Here is a 24,848-nt window from a genome sequence, read left to right as displayed (position 1 = left end):
ATCAAGTCATAACTTGACCACAGAGCACCACATCCTCCATCCTAAAGACTTGGCTCAGATGTAAACTGAGCTTTCATGGATAAGGAATTCAGGAAGAATCACTGATGAGCCAGAGAGTTAACTGTTTCTGGGTTTCTCCTGTGCTTTCTCCTCAACAGCCATGGGCTCCCCGAAGGAAATCATTTTCTCAGACATCACTGAAGACGCAGCCAGTGTCAGCTGGATGGCACCCACTACCCAGGTGGAGAGCTTCCGGGTCACCTACGTGCCCATTGCAGGAGGTAGGGTGCTTGGTGGGGAGACGGAAGGGATCTGGAGTGTTTGGGTGGAATTGTGACTCAGATAATTCCATCCTCCTTCTTCATATTTGAGACCATCTGAATAGACTTCATTTGTAAAGTGCTATGAGATCCTTGAAAGAAACTATACCATGAGGAATCATGTTAAAAAGATCATTTCCAGTCTCATAATTCTAAAATTCTATGAGCAATAGATCCCCAATAATGTTTTCACACAAGGACAGAAGACTCTAAACCCATTGACCTTTTTTGTTTGGCAAAACTGATCTTTGCCTCTTGGTCCCCAAATCTGTCTGTCTCAGCAAAGGATGGGAAGCTGTGACTTCGCAGAGTCGAAAGTTCTAGTTCAGTCACGTGGGCCATAATAGAGACCACAAGACCACGGAGTGGGGGTGGGGGGAGGAAACATACTCAAATCTATCTAAAGACATTCTGGGAGGTAGTGAGCTCCCTGTTAGTGGAAGTGTATACAAAGATGACAGTTGATAAGTATATACAAAGTGTATACAAAGATGATTGTCTCTTCAGAGACACGCTGCAGCATCTCTGTAGGGAGTTTGGTCAACTGATACACAAGCTCCTCACCAGCCCCCAGATTCTAAAAAACAAAAATTTTGGACTTTTTAATAGATATAAGAGTACAAATTAGACCATGATCATCTTCTTCAATCGTAGAATATCTGCTAGGAAGAGATAAGTCTATATAGAGTTAAGTGAATACAATGGATTAAATATATCAGATACACATTACACAGTGAGCTTCCCGTATCCTTTGTGGGAAGAAATAGATAAATAAAATTTATACAGCATGCCAGCTCTCTACTGAATGGAAACTTGCCATTTTTAGCACATTGTGACCTCATAATTTTTCCTCCCCTGGCTTAGTTTTTGGCCTCTGCATGGATGGAAAAAAACATTATACAAAGAGTAAAACTTCTCTTATGCCAGAGGGTAGGAGCCAATGAGAAGAAGTGAAGAAAATGCTGGATAAATGCAGTGTCACTGCCAAACCGATTACGCCCATTCTTGGGACAGGTGTGTTTAAGTTCCAGTGAGGTTCACCGTTCCCTCCTGCTTTTCCTGTGTTCCAGGTGCGCCCTCAGCGGTGACTGTGGATGGGACCAAGACCCAGACCAGGCTGCTGAGACTCTTACCTGGAGCAGATTACCTGGTCAGCGTCATCGCCCTGAAGGGCTTTGAGGAAAGCGAGCCTGTCTCAGGGACGCTCACCACAGGTGTTTTTCCCACCTTCAGCATCATTGCTCATGATTCAGCAGTTAGAAGAAAAATGTTTTTGTTTAGGAAAGTCTAGTGGAAAGTGGGCTGGCTCGGGAGCACCAGAGGCCTCCTTTGTGACGCAGTTATAGCCTCTTCTGAGCTTCATCCTCAGCCCCCCTGGGCCGCCATGTCCCAGGGAATTGTGAGGAAAAGGGCACAAGCTGGGGAGTCATACTGACCTGGTGTGAATCCCAGGTTCTGCCCCTTCTAGACACAGAGCTGTCAGTCAATGTCCTGAGGATCTAGTTTCCTTCTCTGGAAAATGGGTGCAGTTCTTCTTGCTCTGCAGGATGCTATAAGGACCTTAGGAAACTGTGTATGTAAAGCATCTGTAAATATAGATCATTGCATGCATTAATCCACCTCCTTCCCTTCCAAGCAGATGCTTCACACAGACACGTGAATCGTTATAGCTATAAAGTAACAACTCTCGATTTGGCAGCTACAGTATTTCAGGGCTGTTACTCAACCATTCCCATGTAAACTAACATAGCTAACATCCTTCTCATAGCTAATATCCTTCCCATTTTACAGAGGGAAAAACAAGTCAGGACAATTACACACCTTGGTCAAGTCCACACAACTAGTAAATGCTGGAAGCAAACCTGAACTCAGGTCAGGCTGCCTCCAAACTGTGCGTCCCTCTTAGATAAAGGAGGATTTTCCTATTATAGCCTGATTTGTACAGCACATTGTAAGGAGGGAAAAAATAATGAATTGCATTGAAGGAGAATCAAGTGGAAAATTTCTCTTCAGGCTCCCATGTCTCTAAACAATTTATCCTTTGATATATGAGCAATTATCCAGCCTAATCCATTAAGGGATCTGAAGAATGGGCCTCACAGGAAATTTAAAAAATATCCTAATAGTCTAAAAGGGTTGCTAATATGCAATTAAAACCTCCCGTCTGAACCCAGAGTCCTGACCACCCTGCCACACAGATCCTCATCGCCCGCCTAGAAATCTTTCATTTGTGGCTTCTCCATGGCAACTGATTGCAAAGCCTGGATCTTTTTCCTCTGGAGGCCCCATTGTCCTCATTGTTAAAGAGATTCTGTCCATGTAAGATGAGACAGGAAGGACCTCCGGGTGGACGGGGTGGGTGCCCCCAAATTACCCCACCCCTTCCTGGGACCCTCAGGCCAGTCGTCTCATCTCCGGGGCTCAGGCACCTCAGCTGTGAAGTCAGCTGACGATGGCTGCCTGCCCGCCATCTTCCCAGGGCTGTGGTCCCGGAGTAACTGAGTCATAAATGTGAACGAAATCGGAAACCAGTCACATGTAGGTTGGTTTCTAAGAAGGGGGTGTTGGGTTGTAGCAGTGGTCAGTTCAAAGGGCCAAGAACTGTGACTCTCCATCCCTTCTCAGCACAAGTCACTTAGGAATCATTCTGAAAACTCCAAATAACTTTAACAGTCATGTTAAGACCAACTGCAATTATTGAGTGCTGCCCCGAGCACATTTCACACACATCGTCTAGCTCATCCTTACAGCAGCCTTCTGTGACAACTGAGGAGAGTGAGGTGTGGAGAAGGCAAATGACCCAAAGACACACAGACCCACAACAGGGAATCCAAGGTAGAGCCTGGGACCATCAGCCCCTGGAGCCCGCCTCTGTGTTCTCCATAGCCCACCGAACCAGGGCTATTACTCAAAACCAAAGACGTCACAGGCAGCCCTCACTCTGTACCTGTCCTGGTTTTGTAAGGCCTTTCCCTGGAGAAAGTAACGTGAACTATAAATATAAATCCTTGTCATGTGTTCAGCTCTTTGCAGTTCACAGAGCACCTTTCCACCTATATCATGTGGAAACCAAAGTATAATTGAAGACAAAGCCAAGCAGAGCTTCTATACCCATTTTACAGATGAGAAACAGAGACCCAAGATGACCCAGACAGCAAGGGAAGGAGTCATGTCTCAAACTCAGGTCATCCTGGCTCCAAGGTCAGAACTCTTCCATGCTTCTGACACTGTGTCCCACACCAGGAGTCCAGGAGCAGGGTAGACAGCAGAGTAGCTGTGGTCTGATGCACTGCCCCATGGCTGACTATCTCTCCAACACATCACTATCTTTCCTTGCAGCTCTGGATGGCCCATCTAGCTTGGTGACAGCCAACATCACTGACTCAGAAGCCTTGGCCATGTGGCAGCCAGCCATCGCCCCTGTGGATAATTATGTCATCTCCTACACAGGGGAGAGAGGTAAGGTCATGTCCAAGACCCTCCTCTCTCTGAGGAGCGTCTGTCCAGCTCTAAATTTCCTGTTCTTTCTTTGTGCCACTTTTGGTTGCTTTTGTTGTTTAGTCACTCAGTCATGGCCGACTCTTTGCGACCCCATGGACTGCACACACCAGGCTTCCCTTCCTTCATCATCTCCCGGAGTTTGCTCAAACTCATGACCACTGAGTCAGTGATGCCAACTAACCATCTCATCCTCTGTCATCCCCTTCTCCTCCAGCCTTCAATCTTTCCTAGCCTCAGGGTCTTTTCCAGGGAGTCATCTCTTTGCATCAGGTGGCCAAAGTACGGGAGCTTCAGCATCAGTTCTTTGAATGAATATTCAGTGTTGATTTCCTTTAGGATTGATGTACAAAGATGCGAGGGTAGGTTGGTGAGTCCAGCAATGTCCTTATGGTTCTCAGTTGCCACCTGAGAACAGACTCGTGGGCTGGGACAGGGGCTGGCGAATGGATGGGTGTGAAGGGGCCCGTGCAAGTGGTGGCAAGAGCAGCCCAACCTGTATCTTCCCGCTGTGGTCAAATGGAAGAGCATCAATACCACGATTCTATCAAGGAGGCCAACAGGCCATTTAAAGAAAAGCAGATGGTGCATCTGCAGCCTGTTCCTCCTCTCCTGCTGGTCTCTGCTGTCACCATGAGCTCTACAGACACAGCTCTCACCTCTTACAAAGGAGTCCACAATCTGAAATCTTAAATAGACTACTTCAGGCAGCTTTGGGGAGACTGCACTTCCTGCATGCCGCAGACGGGGCCAGTTAGAGCTGATCTGACTAAGAAATCAGAAATGATCTCTCCTTGCCTTTTCAACCATCTGTGCTCATTTACTCAGCCGGCAGATTCAATACTGATAACTTGTTTGGGGCACCAGTGAGTTACGACCACTTGCACGTAAAATTAAATACAAATAAGAGAGAAAAGAAAGATTCCTTTTCAATGAACACGTCCCTATTTTTCAGGAACTAGATTAGGAAAAAATATGTTATTTTAATGTCACAGTATATGTGAGTTTCATATCTGATGGTTGTTTTACTTTCAGTAACAACGTGAGAGCACACCATCAGCTGTGCAGGGGGTCTCTGAAAATCTTAACTCAGCCCTGGCGACCTCTTGTAAGAGAGAGTTCCTTGTGAGGATTGGAGGATCAGGGGAGTGGGGCTAGAGGAATTCTTGGGTTTCTTTTTTTCTACTTTTTTTATTTTTAAATATTCCCCGTGAGCAAGCCCTTGCAAGTCAGGGAAGATGATGTTGTCTCACCTAAAATAAACCAGAGTATAGTTCATGGGAATTGTGGAAACTGTGGCTGCAGGCATAGACATGTCCTCATCCAGAAGCCTGTGTGTGTGTGTGTGTGTGTGTGTGTGTGTGTGTGTGTGTGTATGTGTATGTGTGGAGGGGGATCATGGATGACAAGGAGGGTGAGCATCTCAGCCCAGTTTGCCCCGAACTTTCCCAGTTTTAGCCTTTTGAATCCCATACCCTGAGAAACCTCTCAGGCCTTGGCCAGCCAGGCCAGCTGGTCACCTGTGACAAGGAAGGTGACACCTGGATGCCATGGCTTGGGGTCCGCCCTTGGTCCTGACCCAATGGGATTGAGAGCCAGTAATCAGGTTTTGGTCTGTCTATGCCACCTGATTTTTCTGCTTCCCCAGCCTAAAGATATGACACTTAGCAAGTTATAAAAGGATGTGAGAGTAAGTGGGAAAAAATGGGAGAGCAAGCAATGGGACAAATTAAATCTGGGTAGCCTGAGGCATGGGGATGTTACCTGCAACTCTCCTCTAGCTGGATCCTGTGCAACACTGTGCTCAAGAGAGAGAAAGGAGTGTAAGTCATCTCAGAAATCAAACCTGCTTTTCTGTAGGACTGCTGAAAGCTTCTGTGTTAGGAGGTGCATGCACTGTTGGCCAAGCCCACTGATGGCCCAGACAGGGAGAGGTAACTGCTGTGGTGTGTATATTTCCTGTATAGTGCCAGAAATTACCCGCATGGTGTCCGGGAACACGGTGGAGTACGCACTGACCAATCTCGAGCCTGCCACAGAATACACGCTGAGGATCTTTGCAGAGAAAGGGCCCCAGAAGAGCTCAACCATCACCACCAAGTTCACCACAGGTACAAAGACACTAAAGAGCTGGAAAAAGCCCACCCACTGCCTCTATCTTTAACAGTATCCCTCTCCATCTCTTATTTCTCAAGTCAGCTCCCTGCAATGTGATGGCATCAGCAGCAACTCAATCCACCAGTGCCCCCTCAGTCAAGACCTTAAGAAACACACCATTTCCTTTTGAACTGAAATGACCTTGCTCTCCCCACAGACTAGGAAATGATTTTAAGAGGAGGGCTTTTTAAGTGGAAAACCAGTCCCCACTGGCCCTAAACCCAGTAGTTAATGATCCATGTTCTAGGCAGGGAAATATTTTTAAGAGAAAGATTTTAAAGGCAGATTTTCCTAGATGTCCGCTGGATTTTTTATATACATTGAGATCTTTTTTTCAGATTGCAATGGGGAAAGGAATGGAAGCGGTGTCCACTGAGTAGGGGGGAGGGCCCATACCAGCATTCATCTGTCCTCTTTAGAAACAAAGGGAGGCATTCTAATTACGTTCATGGCTGTGTCTTTCTCCCCTAATTCAACCAAAGCCAGTTGCGATCCTATTGGGCTCAGGAAAACATGGCCCTTAGGATGAGCTGAAACACAGAGAACTTGTGTCTTTAGAGGTCACGTGGCTCAACCTCTTCATTTACAGATGGGGAAGGTTTCACCCAAGGTCATATAGGTCAATGCTAGGGAAAGGACTTGAACTCAGGCCTCCTGGTACCCAGCCAGGGACTTTATCCTACACCTGATAACCTGTGCTGTGCTGTGCTCAGTCACTCAGTCGTGTCCAATTCTTTGTGACCCCATGATGGACTATAGCCTGCCAGGCTCCTTTGTCCATGGGAATTCTCCAGGCAAGAATACTGGAGTGGGTTGCCATGCTCTCCTCCAGGGAATCTTCCCAACCCAGGGATCAAACCCAGGTCTCCCACATTGCAGGCGGATTCTTTACTGTCTGAGCCACCAGGGAAGCCCATACCTGCTGACTTATTTGATATTAAATGTCTTCTCTTCTCCAGACCTCGATTCTCCAAGAGACTTCACTGCTACGGAGGTTCAGTCGGAAACTGCCCTCCTCACCTGGAGACCTCCCCGGGCATCTGTCACTGGTTACCTATTGGTGTATGAATCCGTGGATGGTACAATCAAGGTATCTTGATGTATATAAACAAATCCCCACGGCTGAATGAAACAGTTACATGAGTCTCAAAGTCAGGAAGAATTATCTGAAGTCTGTTTCTCCTACGCTAGTGTGACTGGGGAGCTGGAAAGAAATTAGTAGGAACTGGACACCATGCCAGACTTTCTGAATCATAAGTTGTAGCCTCCGGTCTCATTTTAACCAGACTCCAGTTTTGATAACCAGCCAAGGTCAAGAACTACTGCTCACAAGACTTGAGGACATTTTAGGAGCTGGACTCTGTCCTTTAGTGTTGTATTGAGCAAAGTCCAAAAGCTTCTTCTGCATCTTTGCCATATATCTCCCAGATGGCATCATTCTGTTATATAATGATATATATATCACCATGTGCCTATGACATCAACTGTTTACAGCAGTTTTTATTTCTATTCTCTACCCATGAATTTTTTTCCTTCTACTTTTTAACTTGAAATAACTTTAGAAAGTGAAAGAAGTTTTCTAACCTTTACCTTCTAAACATGTTATTGATGTCTTAATGTTGGTCACCATCCTTTAAATTTCCAAGATCTTTTCCTTATTTTCTGCATGTTGACCTTTTTCTGGCATATTGTTTCTATATCCTGTATCTTCTTCTCTTTACGTCTAAGAATATATGTTCTTGGGATTTTCTTCCTCCGCCTGCAGAGTGTTTCCTCCAAGGTCTCTTTTCTGGTTTGCTGCTGTTTGGTTTGATTTGGGTCACCATGTTTCATGTTGGAGACTTGCCCCTGATGTCAGTTGACCTTTTTGTACTGGAGCCAAGAATGAAATAGCTGATTGGGAGGTCCAAGAGCACAGAAAGGGCTTGTCAACTTTGGAGCTCGCTATAGAGCAATTGGGCACAGTCAGTTCAGTTCAGTCGTTCAGTCGTGTCTGACTCTTTGTGACCCCTTGGACTGAAGCACGCCAGGCCTCCCTGTCCATCACCAACTCCTGGAGCCTACTCAAACTCATGTCCATTGCATAGGTGATGCCATTCAACCATCTCATCCTCTGCCATCCCCTTCTCCTCCTGCCCTCAATCTGTCCTAGCATCAGGGTCTTTTCAAATGAGTCGGCTCTTCGCATCAGGTAGCCAAAGTATTGGAGTTTCAGCTTCAGCATCAGTCCTTCCAACAAACATTCAGGACTGATTTCCTTTAGGATTGACTGGTTGGATCTCCTTGCAGTCCAAGGGACTCTCAAGAGTCTCCTCCAATACCACAGGGCAAAAACATCAATTCTTCGGCACATACACAGCAATTTTCTTAGGAGGATTCCCAAGCATCAGGACTGTAAGCTCTATTTCTCAAGCTCATCACTCTCCTTGGAGGATCCTCCACAAAACTCCTTCACACCAGGCTGCCAGAAGCCTCGCTGGAGAAGAGGCCTGGGCTCCCACTGTGTACACACCTTCAGTTCTCTAGCCAGTGCAGCACCTGAGGCTCCCCTGCAGCTGGGCATGACAGATTTGAATCCAGAGTCTCCTCTCTAGATCAGCCTGCCCAGAGAGGAAACCTCAGCCTTTCACCTGGGCTGGGAAGGACAGTCATCCAGACTGCTGGGGGATGGAGAGAACTGGGAATCTGTTTATTGTACAAAGTTTTAAACAAATCTTTGTTCAACCACACCCCATACTGGCCTTCAAAGGCATCTTTGCTTTTGCGTGCATTCCATTTCTGAGCTTGCTGGGCTCTGCAGCATTCATCAACCAGCCTCCGAGAGACTCCATCCACTGAGGCTTCCACTGTTCTGTCACCTCCGCTGTCATTCCACCACCCCACACTTCTCACCGATCAAGATTCTGGTGACATCGCATGCCTGTTGCTGTCTCCTCTGCCACTCCCCTCTTCCTGTGGGTTTATACTTTATATCTCTCCCTCTCATTTCAGTGGGTATCAGAAGCAAGTAGAAATAAACTGGCATGTTCAATATGCTATGGTTAGCCAGAAGTGGACGCACATCTCTAGTTATCGTCATGGCCCTTCTAGGCATCAGCGTAACGGTAAACTAGCTCAGTGTGTGAGCAGAGACAATTCCCTTGCCTTCTCTGGCTCTCAGTGTTCACATCTGTAAAACGAGCACATTGGACGCCCCAGCCTGTGAGGGCCCTTCCTGGTCAGGCATCCTGTTTGCCTGAAGCCATGAGTCTCATTTTGATCTACCCTAATTGCTTAGAAACAGACTTTGTGCAGCAGTTTAGAAAGCTGATAGGTAATTGCATCTCCAGGTAACTTAAGGAAGGCAGCTTGGTACCTTATCCTTCCGCAGGGACCAGACCTGGAGCTACACAAAAGTTACTGGGTCACTGGCATCATACGGGCTCTCACCTGGGTCTATCTCCCTGCATGTCCAATCCCCAACTTTATCTGTTTCACTCAAGAAAATCAGCCTGGTAGAGGAGGAAAGAGTCCTGGACAGGGAGTTAGGAGACAGATGCAAGACCACCCCGTCACTGACAAATTATGGAGTGCAGGTCTCTTAGCTTCTCTGAAACTACTCACCCCTCCAAACCCATCCACCCACTCCCATATTGGAAAAAATCAGAATAATGTCGTATTACTGGTGGTGAGGATGCCAGTGAACCTTCCAGGGGCCTCCGCACTGACTCCTTACTGCCTAAATCCAAGCAGCTATGTTTGCAGGTTGTAGAGAGCATTGTTGTATTTGGTTTGCTAGGAATTCAGGTGGAATTCCAATCCCTAACACCAGGGTCGTCTCCTAAAAGGTGATTTCACAGGCACTAGACGTTTTGAAAGAGGATCTGAAAAGAACAAGGATCTCCTGCAAAACTGAAAGCGATCCCCTCCTCTGGACATCCGCACAGTGATGTGTCACAAACTGCAAGTGGAGTTAGAATGGACCTACAGCAGCTGTGCACCTCTGCCCCTCCTGGATACGTCCACTCTAGACAAGAGACCTGCTGGGGCAGCTCACGCCATCATCACGCCCCAATCAGGCTCTGACGATTCGGTCACTCTAGGACGGGGCGCAGGCACTGTTTTATTTTAAAGCTTCCCAGAGGGCTGTGAAAAAGAGCCATGTTAGGGACGACTGACTTCAGTTCAGTTCAGTTCAGTCGCTCACTTGTGTCCGACTCTTTGCAACCCCATGAATCGCAGCACGCCAGGCCTCCCTGTCCATCACCAATTCCCGGAGTTCGCTCAGACTCACGGCCATCGACTCAGTGATGCCATCTAGCCATCTCATCCTCTGTCGTCCCCTTCTTCTCCTGTTCCCCAATCCCTCCCAGCATCAGAGTCTATTCCAATGAGTCAACTCTTCGCATGATGTGGCCAAAGTACTGGAGTTTCAGCTTTAGCATCATTCCTTCCAAAGAAATCCCAGGGCTGATCTCCTTCAGAATGGACTGGTTGGATCTCCTTGCAGTCCAAGGGACTCTCAAGAGTCTTCTCCAACACCACAGTTCAAAAGCATCAATTCTTCGGCACTCAGCTTTCTTCGCAGTCCAACTCTCGCATCCATACATGACCACTGGAAAAACCAAAGCCTTGACTAAACCTATCTTTGTTGGCAAAGTAATGTCTCTGCTTTTGAATATGCTATCTAGGTTGGTCATAACTTTCCTCCCAAGGAGTAAGCATCTTTTAATTTCATGGCTGCAGTCACCATCTGCAGTGATTTTGGACCCCAAAAAGATAAAGTCTGACACTGTTTCCACTGTTTCCCCATCTATTTCCCATGAAGTGATGGGACCAGATGCCATGATCTTCGTTTTCTGAATGTTGAGCTTTAAGCCAACTTTTTCACTCTCCACTTTCACTTTCATCAAGAGGCTTTTGAGTTCCTCTTCACTTTCTGCCATAAGGGTGGTGTCATCTGCATATCTGAGGTTATTGATACTTCTTCTGGCAATCTTGATTCCAGGTTGTGCTTCTTCCAGCCCAGCGTTTCTCATGATGTACTCTGCATATAAGTTAAATAAGCAGGGTGACAATATACAGCCTTGACGTACTCCTTTTCCTATTTGGAACCAGTCTGTTGTTCCATGTCTAAACCTTTGCCCTTTGTGTGATTCATCTTCCTACCAGATTAAGCTGAGATCATGGCATTCACTTTTTCAAAGAACTTTCTAGGAACCTTCATTCCTTATCATGATAAAATTCAAAGTCCATAGGTTGACACTGAAGGTCTTTTATAATCTGGTGTCTGCCCACCTCTTCTGCTGCTCCCCTCAGTGAAGTATGGTTGAGGCAGCTCATTGCCTCCTCCTATGACTTGAATTTGCTCTGCCCCTTCTGGGCCCAGGAGCTTTGCTCACAGGGTACTCTCCTCATGTCTAAGTCCCTGACATGAGCATGGAGCCTGGCACAGAGTGGGGCTCAGTGGATTCTTGCTGAATGTAGAAATGAATGGATGGGTGAATAAAGGAATACATCATCTATACCTTAAGGATTTATGTGGCCAAAGGCTATTTTATCTTTCTTCTGCCCTTAGGAAGTCGTTCTGGATCCAGACACCACCTCTTACAGCCTGACGGATCTGAGCCCATCCACCTACTACACAGCCAGGATTCAGGCACTGAACGGGACCCTAAGGAGCAAGACAGTCAAGACCATCTTCACCACGAGTAAGGGGCTCTGGGTGGGGGCGGGGGGCTGGCGGGGGCCAGCCAGGCCTTGAGATCACACTCTGTGAGACTGAACCAACCCTCCACTTCTCTTCTGACTGCTACTTTAAATGCTTCTATCACATTTTGATAAAAATCAATTACCTGCAATTACCTGAAAAGCTGGAGGAATGTGGATGTAGCAGGTTACAGGACTCCTGGTGGGAGGGAAGGAGGCCCAGCAGTGGGAACAGCTGGATTCACTCCCCATCTCCACCTGCTCTGTGTGATGGAGGAAAGTTACTGCCATTCTGCAAGTCTCAGTTTCTTTATCCATATGATGGGATTAATAATGAGCCCTTCTTCATAAGGATCTTGGGAGAATCTCTGTACTGAACTCCTAGCCCAGTGGGTAGCCATTGTTGGGGCTCCTTATAAGCTTAGTGTTCTCCTTCAGCATGTGGGCATTTATAAAGCCTGCTTATCCTCTAAAATCACAAACAGGCCTCCCATGTAGGCCAGGATTATCCTGCCCAGTTTTCTGGTGGGAAGCAGAGGCCCCCAGAAACTAAATGACCCGCTCAGGGTTATACCATGAGTTAGAGTCTGGTCTGGGCTCCGGTGTTGCAGGAGCAGGGAACCACACCCAAACCCAGCCAATGGAGAAGAGGAAGGGAGGAGGGGGGCTTTGGAGAGCCTTGAACTGGGTATACGGACTGTATCCCAGCACTGCGTCCTGCCCTTCACACTTCACTCTGGTCACTCCGCACACACCTGCTGAAGGAGGGGCGGATGCTAAAGCACCTGTCTTCCAGATCTAATGCCAGGTGCGAATGTGCCCTAAAGATGCTCTCAGACCAGGTTGTGAAACAGACAAGAAAATACCTAATGAGACAACCTCAGGGGAAGGTAACATACATTGAGGAGGTCAGAACAACAACAAAAAAGAGCTGCTATGACCATCACTTCTCAAGTCTACCTGCTAATAAGCATAGTCCCAAGATCATCCGTTTCTATCCAGTGTTGAATTTTTTGCACCACGTTACCACAAATAGAAATTCCCCAGACATTCCTATGTTAGCCTTCTAAGATTCCCAGGCTCAGAGCAGTTATATGACTTCTCCAGTGTCCGAAGGCAAGGAAGCAGCAAGTTCAGGACTAGAACCCTTCCTTGTCTTTGGCTTCAGAATCCTTTGAAGAGTCTGAGATGCATGCAGCCTGCCAGAGTGTCCTGACCCACAGTGAGCTATGCCCTGGGTGCTAGAGACCCAGTCATCCTGGCCAACACCTGGGTGTCCATCAGGTGTTCGTGGGGCGCTGCCTGCATGCTCCTGATTGATCACAGTCAACCTGACACAGCCCTCAAGCAGATCAGCGCTCCTCCCACTGATATCATGGTGGCTCCCATCAGTACAAAAGGCTGAAATGGGTCCCTTTTATCCATAACCTATGCATCTCGCTGTACTCCCACAAAATAGTTTTAATCCTCCCCCTTGCACACAAGAGAAAAGAGTCTCAGAGAGGTGAAGCTGCTTGTCCTTAGGCACCTAGCCAACAAGCACTTAGCCTGTGACTTCAAAGCTCCTGCTCCAAGAATCACTCCTCCTTCTCATCCTGCAGTTGGAGTCCTGTACCGATTCCCTAGGGACTGCTCCCAGGCAATGCTGAATGGAGACACGACCTCTGGCGTCTACACCATTTATCTGAACAACGACAAGACCCAGAAGCAGGAAGTCTTCTGTGACATGACCTCTGACGGGGGTGGATGGATCGTGAGTATCATGTCCAGGCCTCTCAGACAGGAGGGGTGGGGGAGAGGAGAGGCAGGGATGTCCCCTCCATGCCTTCTGACCCTAATGTGCCTGAGGGTTTGCAAGACAGGGCCTGTCACATGGAAACACTCAGGAATTCTCTCTTAAAGCAATGGGAAAGAAGCTGAGGATAAAGAGCAGTTCCTCATTTTCTCATCATTTATCTTATTTGATCCTCAAACAGCTCTGTGATGTATACATGGCAGTGGTCCTCGAGCCCATTAAGTTTACTGATTAACACTGGCCATCTACCAGGCACTAGCGTGCTAAGAGTTTTCCATGAATGATTTCAGTGCCATTACCATATGAGCTAAGTAGTAATTTTTAAAATTATTGCTGTTATTCGGTCGCTCTCTTCGCGACCCCATGGACCATAGCATGCCAGGCTTCCCTGTCCTTCACCATCTTCCAGAGTTTGCATAAACTCATGTCCACTGAGTCAGTGATGCCATCCAACCATTTCATCCTCTGTTGCCCATTTCCCCTCCTGCCTTTAGTCTTTCCCAGCAGCAGGCTCTTTTCCAATGAGTCGGCTCTTCACATCATGTGCCCAAAGTATTGGAGCTTCAGCTTCAGCATCAGTCCTTCCAATGAATATTTAATTATTAAATTTTATTTTTTAGAGCAGTTTTAGATTGGCAGCAGAATTGAGCAGGAGGTTCACTGAGTCCCCACATGTATGGCCTACCCGGACACATCACAATCACCCAAAGCTGGGTGGTGGTCTTACTCATCCCTGTTTCTCAGGGGAGAACGCTGAGACTCTGAGAGGGGAGGTGGCGTGTGTGCACTGACCTGCATGCCAGATTAGTGAGGACAGAGGTGGGGTCTGGTGCCTTTCCCTCAGTGAGCATTTCCTCCTCTCAGAAAGACGCCTTCTCGTTCCTTCAATGGCTTAAGCTCACCCAGATTCATTGCTTGTGTTTATAGGTGTTCCTGAGACGCAAAAATGGACGTGAGGACTTCTATCGAAACTGGAAGGCCTATGCTGCTGGATTTGGGGACTTAAAAGAAGAGTTCTGGCTTGGTAATACAACCTGCGCGTTCATGCCCCAAATGCCCATTCAGCAACCCTGTCGTCTGTCCTAACCCACAGCGAAAAGTGGGAGAGAAACGGATTAGGAGGAAACGATAGCTCTGGTGGTCGACACAGAATATCAGATTCTCAATGGAAAAAACTTGAGATTCTCTGGGTCATTAAAAATAAAAATCTGATTGGAGGAGAGCCAATAGCCCGACCCTAAGAATAAGCCTAGCCTTCAGTCAACCCCTGGGCCACTTGGAGCATTATCCTCACTGATGTCCTTCACCTATGCTGACCGGGTCCCTCAGAGCCACACCCTCCAAGCCTCCCAGCAGCCCCACAGTGTACAAAGCTCTCATCTTGCACCTGGGAAAATAGCCCCAAAGAGGTTAAACTGCTGACCATAGGGATCTAGCCAATAAAGACGTGAGTGGCACTCGAATTCTCTCAGCCAGCACTACAGTGGCATCGCCCATCCCCCACTGTGACTCACACTTCGCCATAACCTGCCCCTGGCACAGGGCACCGTCATACATTCCAGCATCTGAGCCTGGGAATATCTGCCCCATTGCCTTTCACAGGTAACGAGCTTAGAGTGGAAAAGGTACACTCTCCACCTTATTTCCTTTGATATTCACAACACACTAGGAGATGGGCAGGGCAAAGAGGTCAACCCAATCTTAGCTGAGGCTCGGACACTGCATATGTGCCACCTGGTGTTGCAACAGCAAGGAGCCGAGCAGGTGCGTCACGCAAAGCTCTTTAGTACACATGGAGCCGCTGCTCTCACGCGGTGAGGAGGAATGAACGAACGCCTCGGTCACTGTGCTTCTTCGGTAACCCTCGCCTGTCGTCCACAGGGCTGGACACTTTGAGCAAAATCACAGCCCAGGGGCAGTACGAGCTCCGGGTGGACCTGCGGGACCACGGGCAGTCGGCCTACGCCGTTTACGACAAGTTCAGCGTGGGAGACGCCCGGACGCGCTACCGGCTGAAGGTGGAGGGGTACAGCGGCACGGCAGGTGGGTACAGCGGCATGGCAGGTACGCACAGCCACTCGCGGAGCCCACAGGACCTCGTACACGCCTCGGGCTTTCAGCTAGTTCCCCCACTCAGCAGTCCTTCCTGCATCGGCCCATCCACTTATCCACAAACATTTGATAGGTGCTAATCTGGCAGAACTACAATTTAACAAGGCTAGGTAGATACTTGGGAGAAGGAAATGGCACCCCACTCCAGTACTCTTGCCTGGAAACTCCCATGGACGGAGGAGCCTGGTAGGCGACAGTCCACGGGGTCAGGAAGAGTCGGATATGACTAAGCGACTTCACTTTCACTTTTCACTCTCATGCATTGGAGAAGGAAATGGCAACCCACTCCAGTGTTCTTACCTGGAGATTCCCAGGGACGAGGGGGGGCCTGGTGGGCTGCCATCTATGGGGTCGCACTGGGTCAGACACAACTGAAGCGACTTAACAGCAGCAACAGCAGCAGGTAGATACTTGGTCACCAAAACCTAGGGTAGGTTGGGAAATAGGACATTTAAGATGTATTTGTAGCTACCTGAAAGTGAAAGTGAAGTCGCTCAGTCGTCTCCGACTCTTTGCTACCCCGTGGACTGTAGCCCACCAGGCTCCTCCATCCATGGGATTCTCCAGGCAAGAATACTGGAGTGGGTTGCCATTTCCTTCTCCAGGGGATCTTCCCGACCCAGGGATCAAACCCAGGTCTCCCGCATTGCAGTGAGACGCTTTAACCTCTGAGCCACCAGGGAAGCCCTACTCCGTGTTTAGATACCCGTTTTAGACAGAGAGGCAAGCAGTGTCTTGGGAGCCTTAATATTCATGCACTCCCGTGCCTCTCTGTTTATTACACACATATGACCCCTGGGGGATCCTGTTGGTGAGCTGACACAGTGTGTCTGGAGTGAAACGGAGACACGCCATTGCTGACAAGGGCCCTCATGATACCCGTGTTGGGGGCACTGCTGGTCCGCGGCCTGCACTTTGAGTAGCAGACAGTCCACTCCATTACCCACCCGGATGAATCTTTTCTAAGGCCTTCCTGCCACATGGCCCTCCAGCCTCAGCTGGCACATCCCCATGACCAGAGAAGCTCCCTACCTCTCTGGCAGTCCATCACTCTTTGACCAGTACAGAACCTAGCTCAGGTTTCGAAGATGTCTTTGACTTGAAATGACCTTTGTGTGGTTTTCTGGCGCCACGTTACAAGAGAAACAAACAAGGAAACCATATGCATTCAGGCAAATGAGGTGGCAGCCTCTTTTTGCTGATGTTTCATATGCATTGTGAAAGTGAAAGTGTTCATCGCTCAGTCGTGTCCAACCCTTTGTGACACCATGGACTGTAGCCTGCCAGGCTCCTCTGTCCATGGAATTCTCCAGGCAAGAACACTGGAATGGGGTGCTATTTCCTTCTCAGGGGATCTTCCCAACCCAGGGATGAAACCTGGGTCTCCTGCATTGCAGGCAGATTCTTTACCATTTGAGCCACTAGGGAAACCTCATTTCATTTGCATTATACGTTATATAATAAATGATACATATATGATACAGATCATATATATATATATATCCAGGGAGATATTGCTATTCTACAGGTGAGGAAACTGAGGCTCAGAGAAGTTTGGCGATTTGCCCAAGATGTAACAGCTTGAGGAAGGTGGTCCCGGGGGACAAGCCTGGCTGCTCACAGGTGGTTTGGTAACAAGGGAGATCAGGTATAGAGCGTGACCACCCCATGCCAAGCCCTGCCTGCTTTGGGGTGGCTCCCCATTACATTTATGAGAACAGAGGAGACAGATGCTATAGCACGTTCCCAACCTCTGGGCCCTGAAAGAACACACCCATAATGGGAAAAGTCTCCAGACATGATTTGCCAGAAGCAGGTCTGAACCTAAGGAGAGTCGGAGCTCTTTAGAGATCAGACTGGTGGTAATGAAGAGAGCGACCCGGAGCAAACATTGTTTTCATTCTTGCATCGTCAAGGAATTCTCACATTTTCTTACCTAGCAACAAATACCTCTTTTGTTGAGATGGCTTCAGGCAAGGAAGGTCTTGTTACAGGGCAAGCAAAGGCACTTTGGACAAGAAGGCAGCAGGAATGTGGCCTCCACCCATCGCTCTCTGTATTTCCAACAGAAAAGGAGCCATAATCTACCCCTTCATTTCAGAAGCTCACCTTGGAACTGCCTCCTCCTGTGTGTTCTGAGGGCAGCCAGCCCCTCCCCAGGAGAGCATCTTGTTTCATCATATCTAGCTTCATATACTTCATCATATCTAGCTTTCATCATATTCTAGCTCTTGGGAGCTTCATCAGTTAACAAGGCACTCAAGTCCCGATGGATAAAGAATCTGCCTGCAATGCAGGAGACCCGGGTCCAATCCCTAGGTTGGGAACATCCCCTATCAAGTCCCTATGATAACTTGCTCCCATATATCAGATAGAATGCCTCAATGTCTTGCAACTTTTCTGCCCAGCATTGGCCAGGGTTGGAAGTGAGGGAACACAGAAATGGCGCGTAAATACTCCTAAAATTCAATATATTAAATTACAAGCTAGATTCCCATGTAGCACTACATGTAAACAGGCTTTTTGTCTAAGAATCAGGGGAAATTGGTCCCATCAACACTGAAAAATAAATGTACAATATACTAGCTATTTGGTGACATCTAAAACCTGAAAGGTTTGATTGTAAGTATAGCTCTGTAGGCTGAGACCTAAGGCAGACTGGCTCAGGATAGCTCTGGAAAAGCAGCATGGCAGAGTGGTAAACTAAACTCATTAGAACTTGCTAAATATTAGATGTGTAAATGAATGAGCAAGTGAGTGTGAGTTAATGAATAAGTGTGTGTGTGCTAAGTCACTTCAGTCGTGTCCAACTGTAGCCCACCAGCCTCCTCTGTCCATGGGATTCTCCACATGGCTTGCCATTTCCTCCTTCAGCAGATCTTCCCGACCCAGGGACTGAACCTGTATCTCCGATGTCTCCTGCATTGGCAGTCCAGTCCTTTACCACTAGCGCTACCTAGGAATAAATGGGTAATAAATAAATACATCCCTGGAGGAGGACATGGCAACCCACTCCAGTATTCTTGCCTGGAGAATCCCATGGACAGAGGAGCCTGGTGGGCTGCAGTCCATGGGGTCTCCAAGAGTCGGACACGACTGAGCAACTAAGCATAAATAAATACATGAAAAAAAAAACTGAAGTCTAAATACTTGCAGTTGGGGGAAAAGCACATCATTATTAAATACAGATTTCCCACCTTACTCTCTGAGTTCCTTTGCATCAAGTGAATGTAGAAACAGTCATGAAAGTAACAACCATCATAGCTGATTTCGCACCATACCACCTGTTCAGCATACACTTCCCATATCAGTTGTTCCAACAGCCCCGAGGTGAATCAAATCAATGTGGTATGCCAGTTCCATTCCACAGATGGGAAAACTGAGGTTCCACAAGCGTCTTGATTTGTGCAAGGACACAACCAGGGTATGAAAAAGATGGGATTGGAGCGAGACCCTCCAAACATACCTGCAGCCCTCTTTCTACCACCTTGTGCTGCTTCTATCAGAAATGAGGCTCCTGGCAGCACTCATGTTCTATCCAGGCCCATGTTGGATCCTACCTCTGGGCCTATCGTTCGAGACCGGCCCATCCCAAGGCCCTTGGGTTGTCGCCCTGGTGCTTCCACAGCCCACCAGGAGCTCCAGCCCTGAGTCGGTACGTTCTCTCTCCCAGGTGACTCCATGGCCTACCACAATGGCAGATCCTTCTCTACCTTCGACAAGGACACAGACTCGGCCATCACCAACTGTGCCCTGTCCTACAAGGGGGCTTTCTGGTACAAGAACTGCCACCGTGTCAACCTGATGGGGAGATACGGGGACAACAGCCACAGTCAGGTGAGTGCCTGCAAGGGCCCGAGCAGGGCTGAGACGGGGAGGCAGGGACCTCAGGGGCAGGACCTCAGGTGTCTTCACATCAGGGAGAAGTCCATGGCACCCCAGGCCAGGTAAACCACAGAGACAGCGTGTATTAGCCCATGAAGATCCCGAGGAGAACCACTGGTCAAAGGGATGCCAGGCATACAAAGCTTTCCCCGGATTATCTGTGTCTGAACCCCACAAGGAAACAGACGGCGGTGGAGGCTGTTTGGGTAGAGCAGGGGTGATGCAGGCCCTGGCCTGGAGGCACCTCCAGAGCCCCAAGAACATCTTAGAATGAAGAGCCCAGATGTTAAGTTCCTTCCTCTTATGAATCATAAGACCGAGGTCCAGAAAAAGGTGACTTTCCTGAGGTCATGGACCAAAGCTGGGGACAGACAGAAATCCTCCAGGCCACACCCTGCCCCCAAATTTCCCTGCACCATACAGGATGCTGTGACACGATTTCTGCAATCATAGAAACAGATTTATTTTTTACAGTTTCTGTGGAAATGGGTAAACAAAACCAAATTCAACTATTTTCTCACACTGAGCCCTGCCTACATGAGCAGGTGCCTGAAAAGCAGATGAAGTCAAGTGGGCCCAGCTACTTAACCATGATGGCCGCTTCTCAGCAGCCATCTGCACCACACAGGAGAGAACAGTATTCGCACAGAGCCATCCAGACTGATCCCTGGGCTGGGTCTCAGGGAGCCTTACCCAGCCTGCAACCCGGGTGGTGGTGGTTGTTCAGTCACTAAGTCATGTCCGACTCTTTGACTCCCTGGACTGCAGCATGCCAGGGTCCTCTGTCCTCCACTCTCTCCTGGAGTTTGCTCAAGTTCATGTCCACTGAACTGCTGATGCTAACTAACCATCTCATCCCCTGCTGTGCCCTTCTTTCATCTTCAATCTTTCCCAGCATTAGGGTCTTTTCCAATGAGTCAGCTCTTTGCACCAGGTGGCCAAAGTACAGGAGTTTCAACTGTAGCAATAATCCTTCCAATGTAGATGCAGGGTTGATTTCCTTTAGGATTGACTGGTTTGATCTCCTTGCAGTCCAAGGGACTCTCAAGAGTCTTCTCCAGTACCACAGTTTGAAAGTATCAATCTTCAGCACTCAGCCTTCTTATGGTCCAGCTCTCACATGGTCCTGACTACTGGAAAAACCATAGCTTTGACCTTTGTTGGCAAAGTGATGTCTCTGCTTTTTAATCCACTGTCTAGATTTGTTATATCTTTCCTTCCAAGGAACAAGTGTCTTAATTTCATGGCTGCAGTCACCGTCAGCAGTGATTTTAGAGACCCAGAAGATAAAATCTGCCATTGTTTCCACTATTCCCCCTTCTATTTGCCATGAAGTGATGGGACCTGATGCTATGATCTTAGCTTTTAATGTTGTTTTAAGCCAGTTTTTTCACTCTCCTCTTTCACTCTCATCAAGAGACTCTTTAGTTCCTCTTCACTTTCTGCCAGTAGAGTCGAATCATCTGCATATCTGAGGTTGTTGATATTTCTCCCAGCAATCTGGGATCCCTTTGTAAGAAGGCAAAGGTCCGAATCACACCAAATGGCCCCAGGGATTCTGATCGGGGGTCCTAGGCAAGATGTAGCATCTCATCATCTTGCTTACTTATACTTTTGTTCTTGGGCTTTTTTTTGGCAGCTTTTGGGTTGTTGGGTTTGGGGGGTTTTTTGTTTTGTTTTTACCAGCTGCATGGACAAAGGAGCCCGGCGGGCTACAGTCCATGGGGTTGCAAAAGAGTCGGACATGACTTAATGACTAAACAAGAACAACAGCTCTGTTATTAACAGTTTTGATAGATGTGTTTATGTTGAGTTAACTACCTGGAAATGATTTCTGTGACCTTAAATGTACACCTTATCTTGACAATTTCTGACACTTTTCAAAGCATTATCATCTTCTCTCTCCCGTGTGCATCACCTTTGCTCTGTGAGGGGACCAGGACATGGCTTTTTGTGTCTATTTTACAGAGGAGGAAAGACTTGAAGGACACATGTGAACACCAGTCTTGTATTTTCTCCACCCTATATGTGGCCTCAATAATACACCCACTCTGAGAACTACTGCACTCCTTTATCTCCTGGTTCCCTAACATCAGTATAACACAAGGTCCTTTGGGAGGGGGAAAAAAAAACTACATGCCAGAAGGAAACTTCTTCTTCCATCCTTCCATCCAACTCTGGAAGAAGGCGCTGACATAGAAGGCCACAGAGTTCACGGGAACTCAGTCCCAGCGCTGGCCCTGCCCTGGCTGTTGTGTGGCCTCCGTGAAGCCACTTTCCCTCCCTGGCTTCAGTCTCCACCGCAGCATTAGGAGGACTCACTTCCAGCTCTGAACCTCAGTCGGAGGAGAGGGCAGAGAGGAAGGGAGCACAGGACCAAGCTGAGTTCATTGCAAACACATCTGCCCCTAAATTGAGTCGGAGATTCTCAGATCCCATCCGCCTGTCAGGTTCAAAGGCTGTCCAATATCAATCAATGCCAAAAATTAACATTAAACAAAGCATCCGTATTTTCCTCCATTTCACCAGCCACTGTCTTCTCTGTGGACATGTTGCATCCCAGCCCTACGAAACCTGAAAAGAAGAGGGCTCAGTGCATGGAGCGGGGTGGGAGGGGGGTAGGGGAGACCCCATAGGAGGACTCTCTGAAGCTGACCCCCACCCTAAGAGGACAAAGGGTCTGTGGGACTCAGAAGGCAGAGTCGACCACCTGTCAACTTTGCTGAAGAGCCAAACCCAGAACCAGGAGGCCCTGAGACAAGTACAGTCTTTTCTTGAGAAACATCTTTGGCCAGAGTTCTGAGGCTATGCCTCCATACTTGAGATGGGGGGGGGTAATATTTACTGAGCGCCTATGATGGGCCCAGCATGGTGGCAGGTCCTTTACAGACTCATTTAATCTTCACAGTATTCTTCCAAGGTTAGCATTATTAACCCTAAAGAAGAAAAATAGTAAAACTGAGGCCCAGAACCTTTTGATAACTTGTTCAAGACGTTTATCTCTCAAGTAAGAACACAAAGATTCAACTTTATGTGTCAGGTTGCAAAACTTGTGTCCACCCATTTTCTTTGTAAAACATGTCATAGGAATCCTGTGAAGTATAGACCCCCTCCACCGCCCACCGCATATAGCCACTCGATTCCGTAAGCTCTGATCATGACCCACATGCCTGCAGCATGTAACCCTAATGAGGGCCAGTTTCATCAGCCACCACTTTATCTCAAGGTGGCAGATCAAAGTCCAATGCAAACTCAGGTGACTTCTGACTAAAGTTAAAAACAAAAACAACTGATTCAGCCAGGTCTCTTGAAAGTTTCGATTATACAAATCAATAAACAGATCAGCAGGATACAACTGTGAGCTTCCAAGTGGTCAAACTGAAACAGAGCTCTTCTTCCTTTAAATTGATTTTTATTGGAGTATAGTTGTTTTAGAATGTTGTGTTAGTTTCTACTGTACAACAAAGTGAATCAGCTACATGTGCACAGACACACACATGCACACACACACACACATACACACACATATGTTGCTGTTGTTATTTAGTTGATAAGTCATATCTGACTCTTTGCCACCCCACAAACTGTAGCCAGCCAGCCTCCTCTGTCCATGGGATTTCCCAGGCAAGAATTCTGGAGTGGGTTGCCATATCTTTCTCCAGGGGATCTTTCTGACCCAGGGATCAAACCCACATCTCCTGCACTGGCAGGTGGATTCTTCACTGTTGAGCCACCAGGGAAGCCCCACATATATATATATATACATGTGTATATATATATATATATATATATACATACATATATATATACACACATATATACATATACATATATACATATATCTCCACTCATTTTTGGATTTCCTCCCCATTGACATCATCACAGGACACTGAGAGGAGTTCCCTGTTCTCTACAGTAGGTTCTAGTTAATAGCACCTACTATTAACTAGATAAATAGTTACCTATATATACATAGTTGTCAATAGTGTATATATGACAATCCCAGTCTCCCAATTCATCCTCTCCTTCCCCCTTGGGATCCATATGTTTGAAATAGGGCTCATTTTGTCCCCCTAACTAAATAGCAATGGTCAGTGAATACTTTGTCTGATGGAAACCAATCTGAAGGGCTTCTCTCCTTCACAGGGTGTTAACTGGTTCCACTGGAAGGGCCACGAGCATTCAATCCAGTTTGCTGAGATGAAGCTGAGACCCAGCAACTTCCGAAACCTCGAAGGCAGGCGTAAAAGGGCATAAGTTTCCGGGGACAACTGGGGGAGAGGAGAAGGGCCCAGAGATCGAAGATAATTTTACCAAAGCATCAATGCGAGCAGTCCGACTATTAAGCCACACCTGGGCGTCTGGCAGGAGCTAAAGTTGATCATGGATCGTCGGGGCCTGCGGCAGCTGGCCTCAGCCACTCCGCGATGACTTCCTTCACACCAAAGACCACAGTGTCCGGCAGGTTTCCATTCTGTTGTTTGATTCGGCAAAAGTCTTTCAGCGACAGCATCACGATGGTTTTCCTTCTCTTGGGTGGCTCTGGGGGTGGGAGCGGGGTGGCCTGTACAGTGGTAGTTTGTCTTAGAACCAGCTGGATTTTACACAAAGCTGTATAATTAATTATCATTATTTTTGTTAGCAGTGATTCAATGTGTGTCTTGAAGCCGTCCCTTTTTTTACGTTCAGAAAAGCAATGCTGTTTCAATTTTAAGGATACGATTAATATTATTAATATAATAATGATGATGATGATGGTGATGTAAACTAAGGATTTTTAAAGAGAGCTTCCTCTCCAAAACACATCTGGACAGTGCCTGATTGTATTTTTTTTTTTTTTTAATAAAAGCACAAGTACTTTTAAATTTGACTGTTGGTTTTCCTTTCATTGATTGTCAAGCCTGAATTCTACCAAAGACAATCTATCTGAACAAAGTGGGAGAGGAGGGAAGGGAGAGGTAAGGAGGGGTGGTGGCCAAGAGGGAGTGGAAGAAGGAAAGGGAGACTGAGGGCTGGGAGAGAGGAAAATATTTTTTAATTTGAACAAGTTTGGAAAATGCTTGTAACTTAAGATTCGGGGACTTCCCTGGTGGTCCAGTGCAGGGAACCTGGGTTCAGTTTCTGCACAGGGAACCAGAACCCCCATGCCTCAATTAAAAACCCCATGAGCTGAAACTAAGACCTGGAGCAGCCAAATAAATTAATATCTAAAAAAAAAAAAGATTCAGCTTCATGCTCAACACTTCCAAGACTAGCAGTTTATTATTTTAAAAGACACCTTTATACCCATTTTCTAAAGTAATCTCCTAAATGCCACAGACGAGGTAAGAACTGTGATCGAGCGAGGGTGAAAGTCCCCAGAGGCCTAAGCTCTGACCTTGCCTCCACCATTC

General features: G+C 47.4%; 1 protein-coding gene across 5 annotated transcripts in view; it reads left to right on the top strand.

The window, feature by feature from the left end:
* Window positions 1-24,302, top strand: part of TNC (tenascin C) — a 101,888-nt gene extending 77,586 nt beyond the window's left edge. For all 5 annotated transcript variants that reach the window (XM_055579461.1, XM_055579460.1, XM_055579463.1 and 2 more), the window contains 11 exons: window positions 159-281; window positions 1,391-1,534; window positions 3,660-3,779; window positions 5,786-5,929; window positions 6,935-7,065; window positions 11,533-11,665; window positions 13,265-13,416; window positions 14,386-14,482; window positions 15,340-15,501; window positions 19,244-19,407; window positions 23,602-24,302. In XM_055579461.1, the coding sequence (XP_055435436.1) occupies window positions 159-281; window positions 1,391-1,534; window positions 3,660-3,779; window positions 5,786-5,929; window positions 6,935-7,065; window positions 11,533-11,665; window positions 13,265-13,416; window positions 14,386-14,482; window positions 15,340-15,501; window positions 19,244-19,407; window positions 23,602-23,712 (1,481 nt within the window). In that variant the 3' untranslated portion in view covers window positions 23,713-24,302. The remainder of the gene's footprint in view (window positions 1-158; window positions 282-1,390; window positions 1,535-3,659; window positions 3,780-5,785; window positions 5,930-6,934; window positions 7,066-11,532; window positions 11,666-13,264; window positions 13,417-14,385; window positions 14,483-15,339; window positions 15,502-19,243; window positions 19,408-23,601) is intronic.
* The last annotated feature ends 546 nt before the right edge of the window (window positions 24,303-24,848 follow it).

The sequence above is a fragment of the Bubalus kerabau genome, chromosome 4 (assembly GCF_029407905.1).
Source record: "Bubalus kerabau isolate K-KA32 ecotype Philippines breed swamp buffalo chromosome 4, PCC_UOA_SB_1v2, whole genome shotgun sequence".
In the NCBI taxonomy this organism is placed as follows: domain Eukaryota; kingdom Metazoa; phylum Chordata; class Mammalia; order Artiodactyla; family Bovidae; genus Bubalus; species Bubalus kerabau.
Note: the sequence above shows the minus strand (reverse complement) of the source record. Positions and strands in the feature narration are given on the sequence as shown.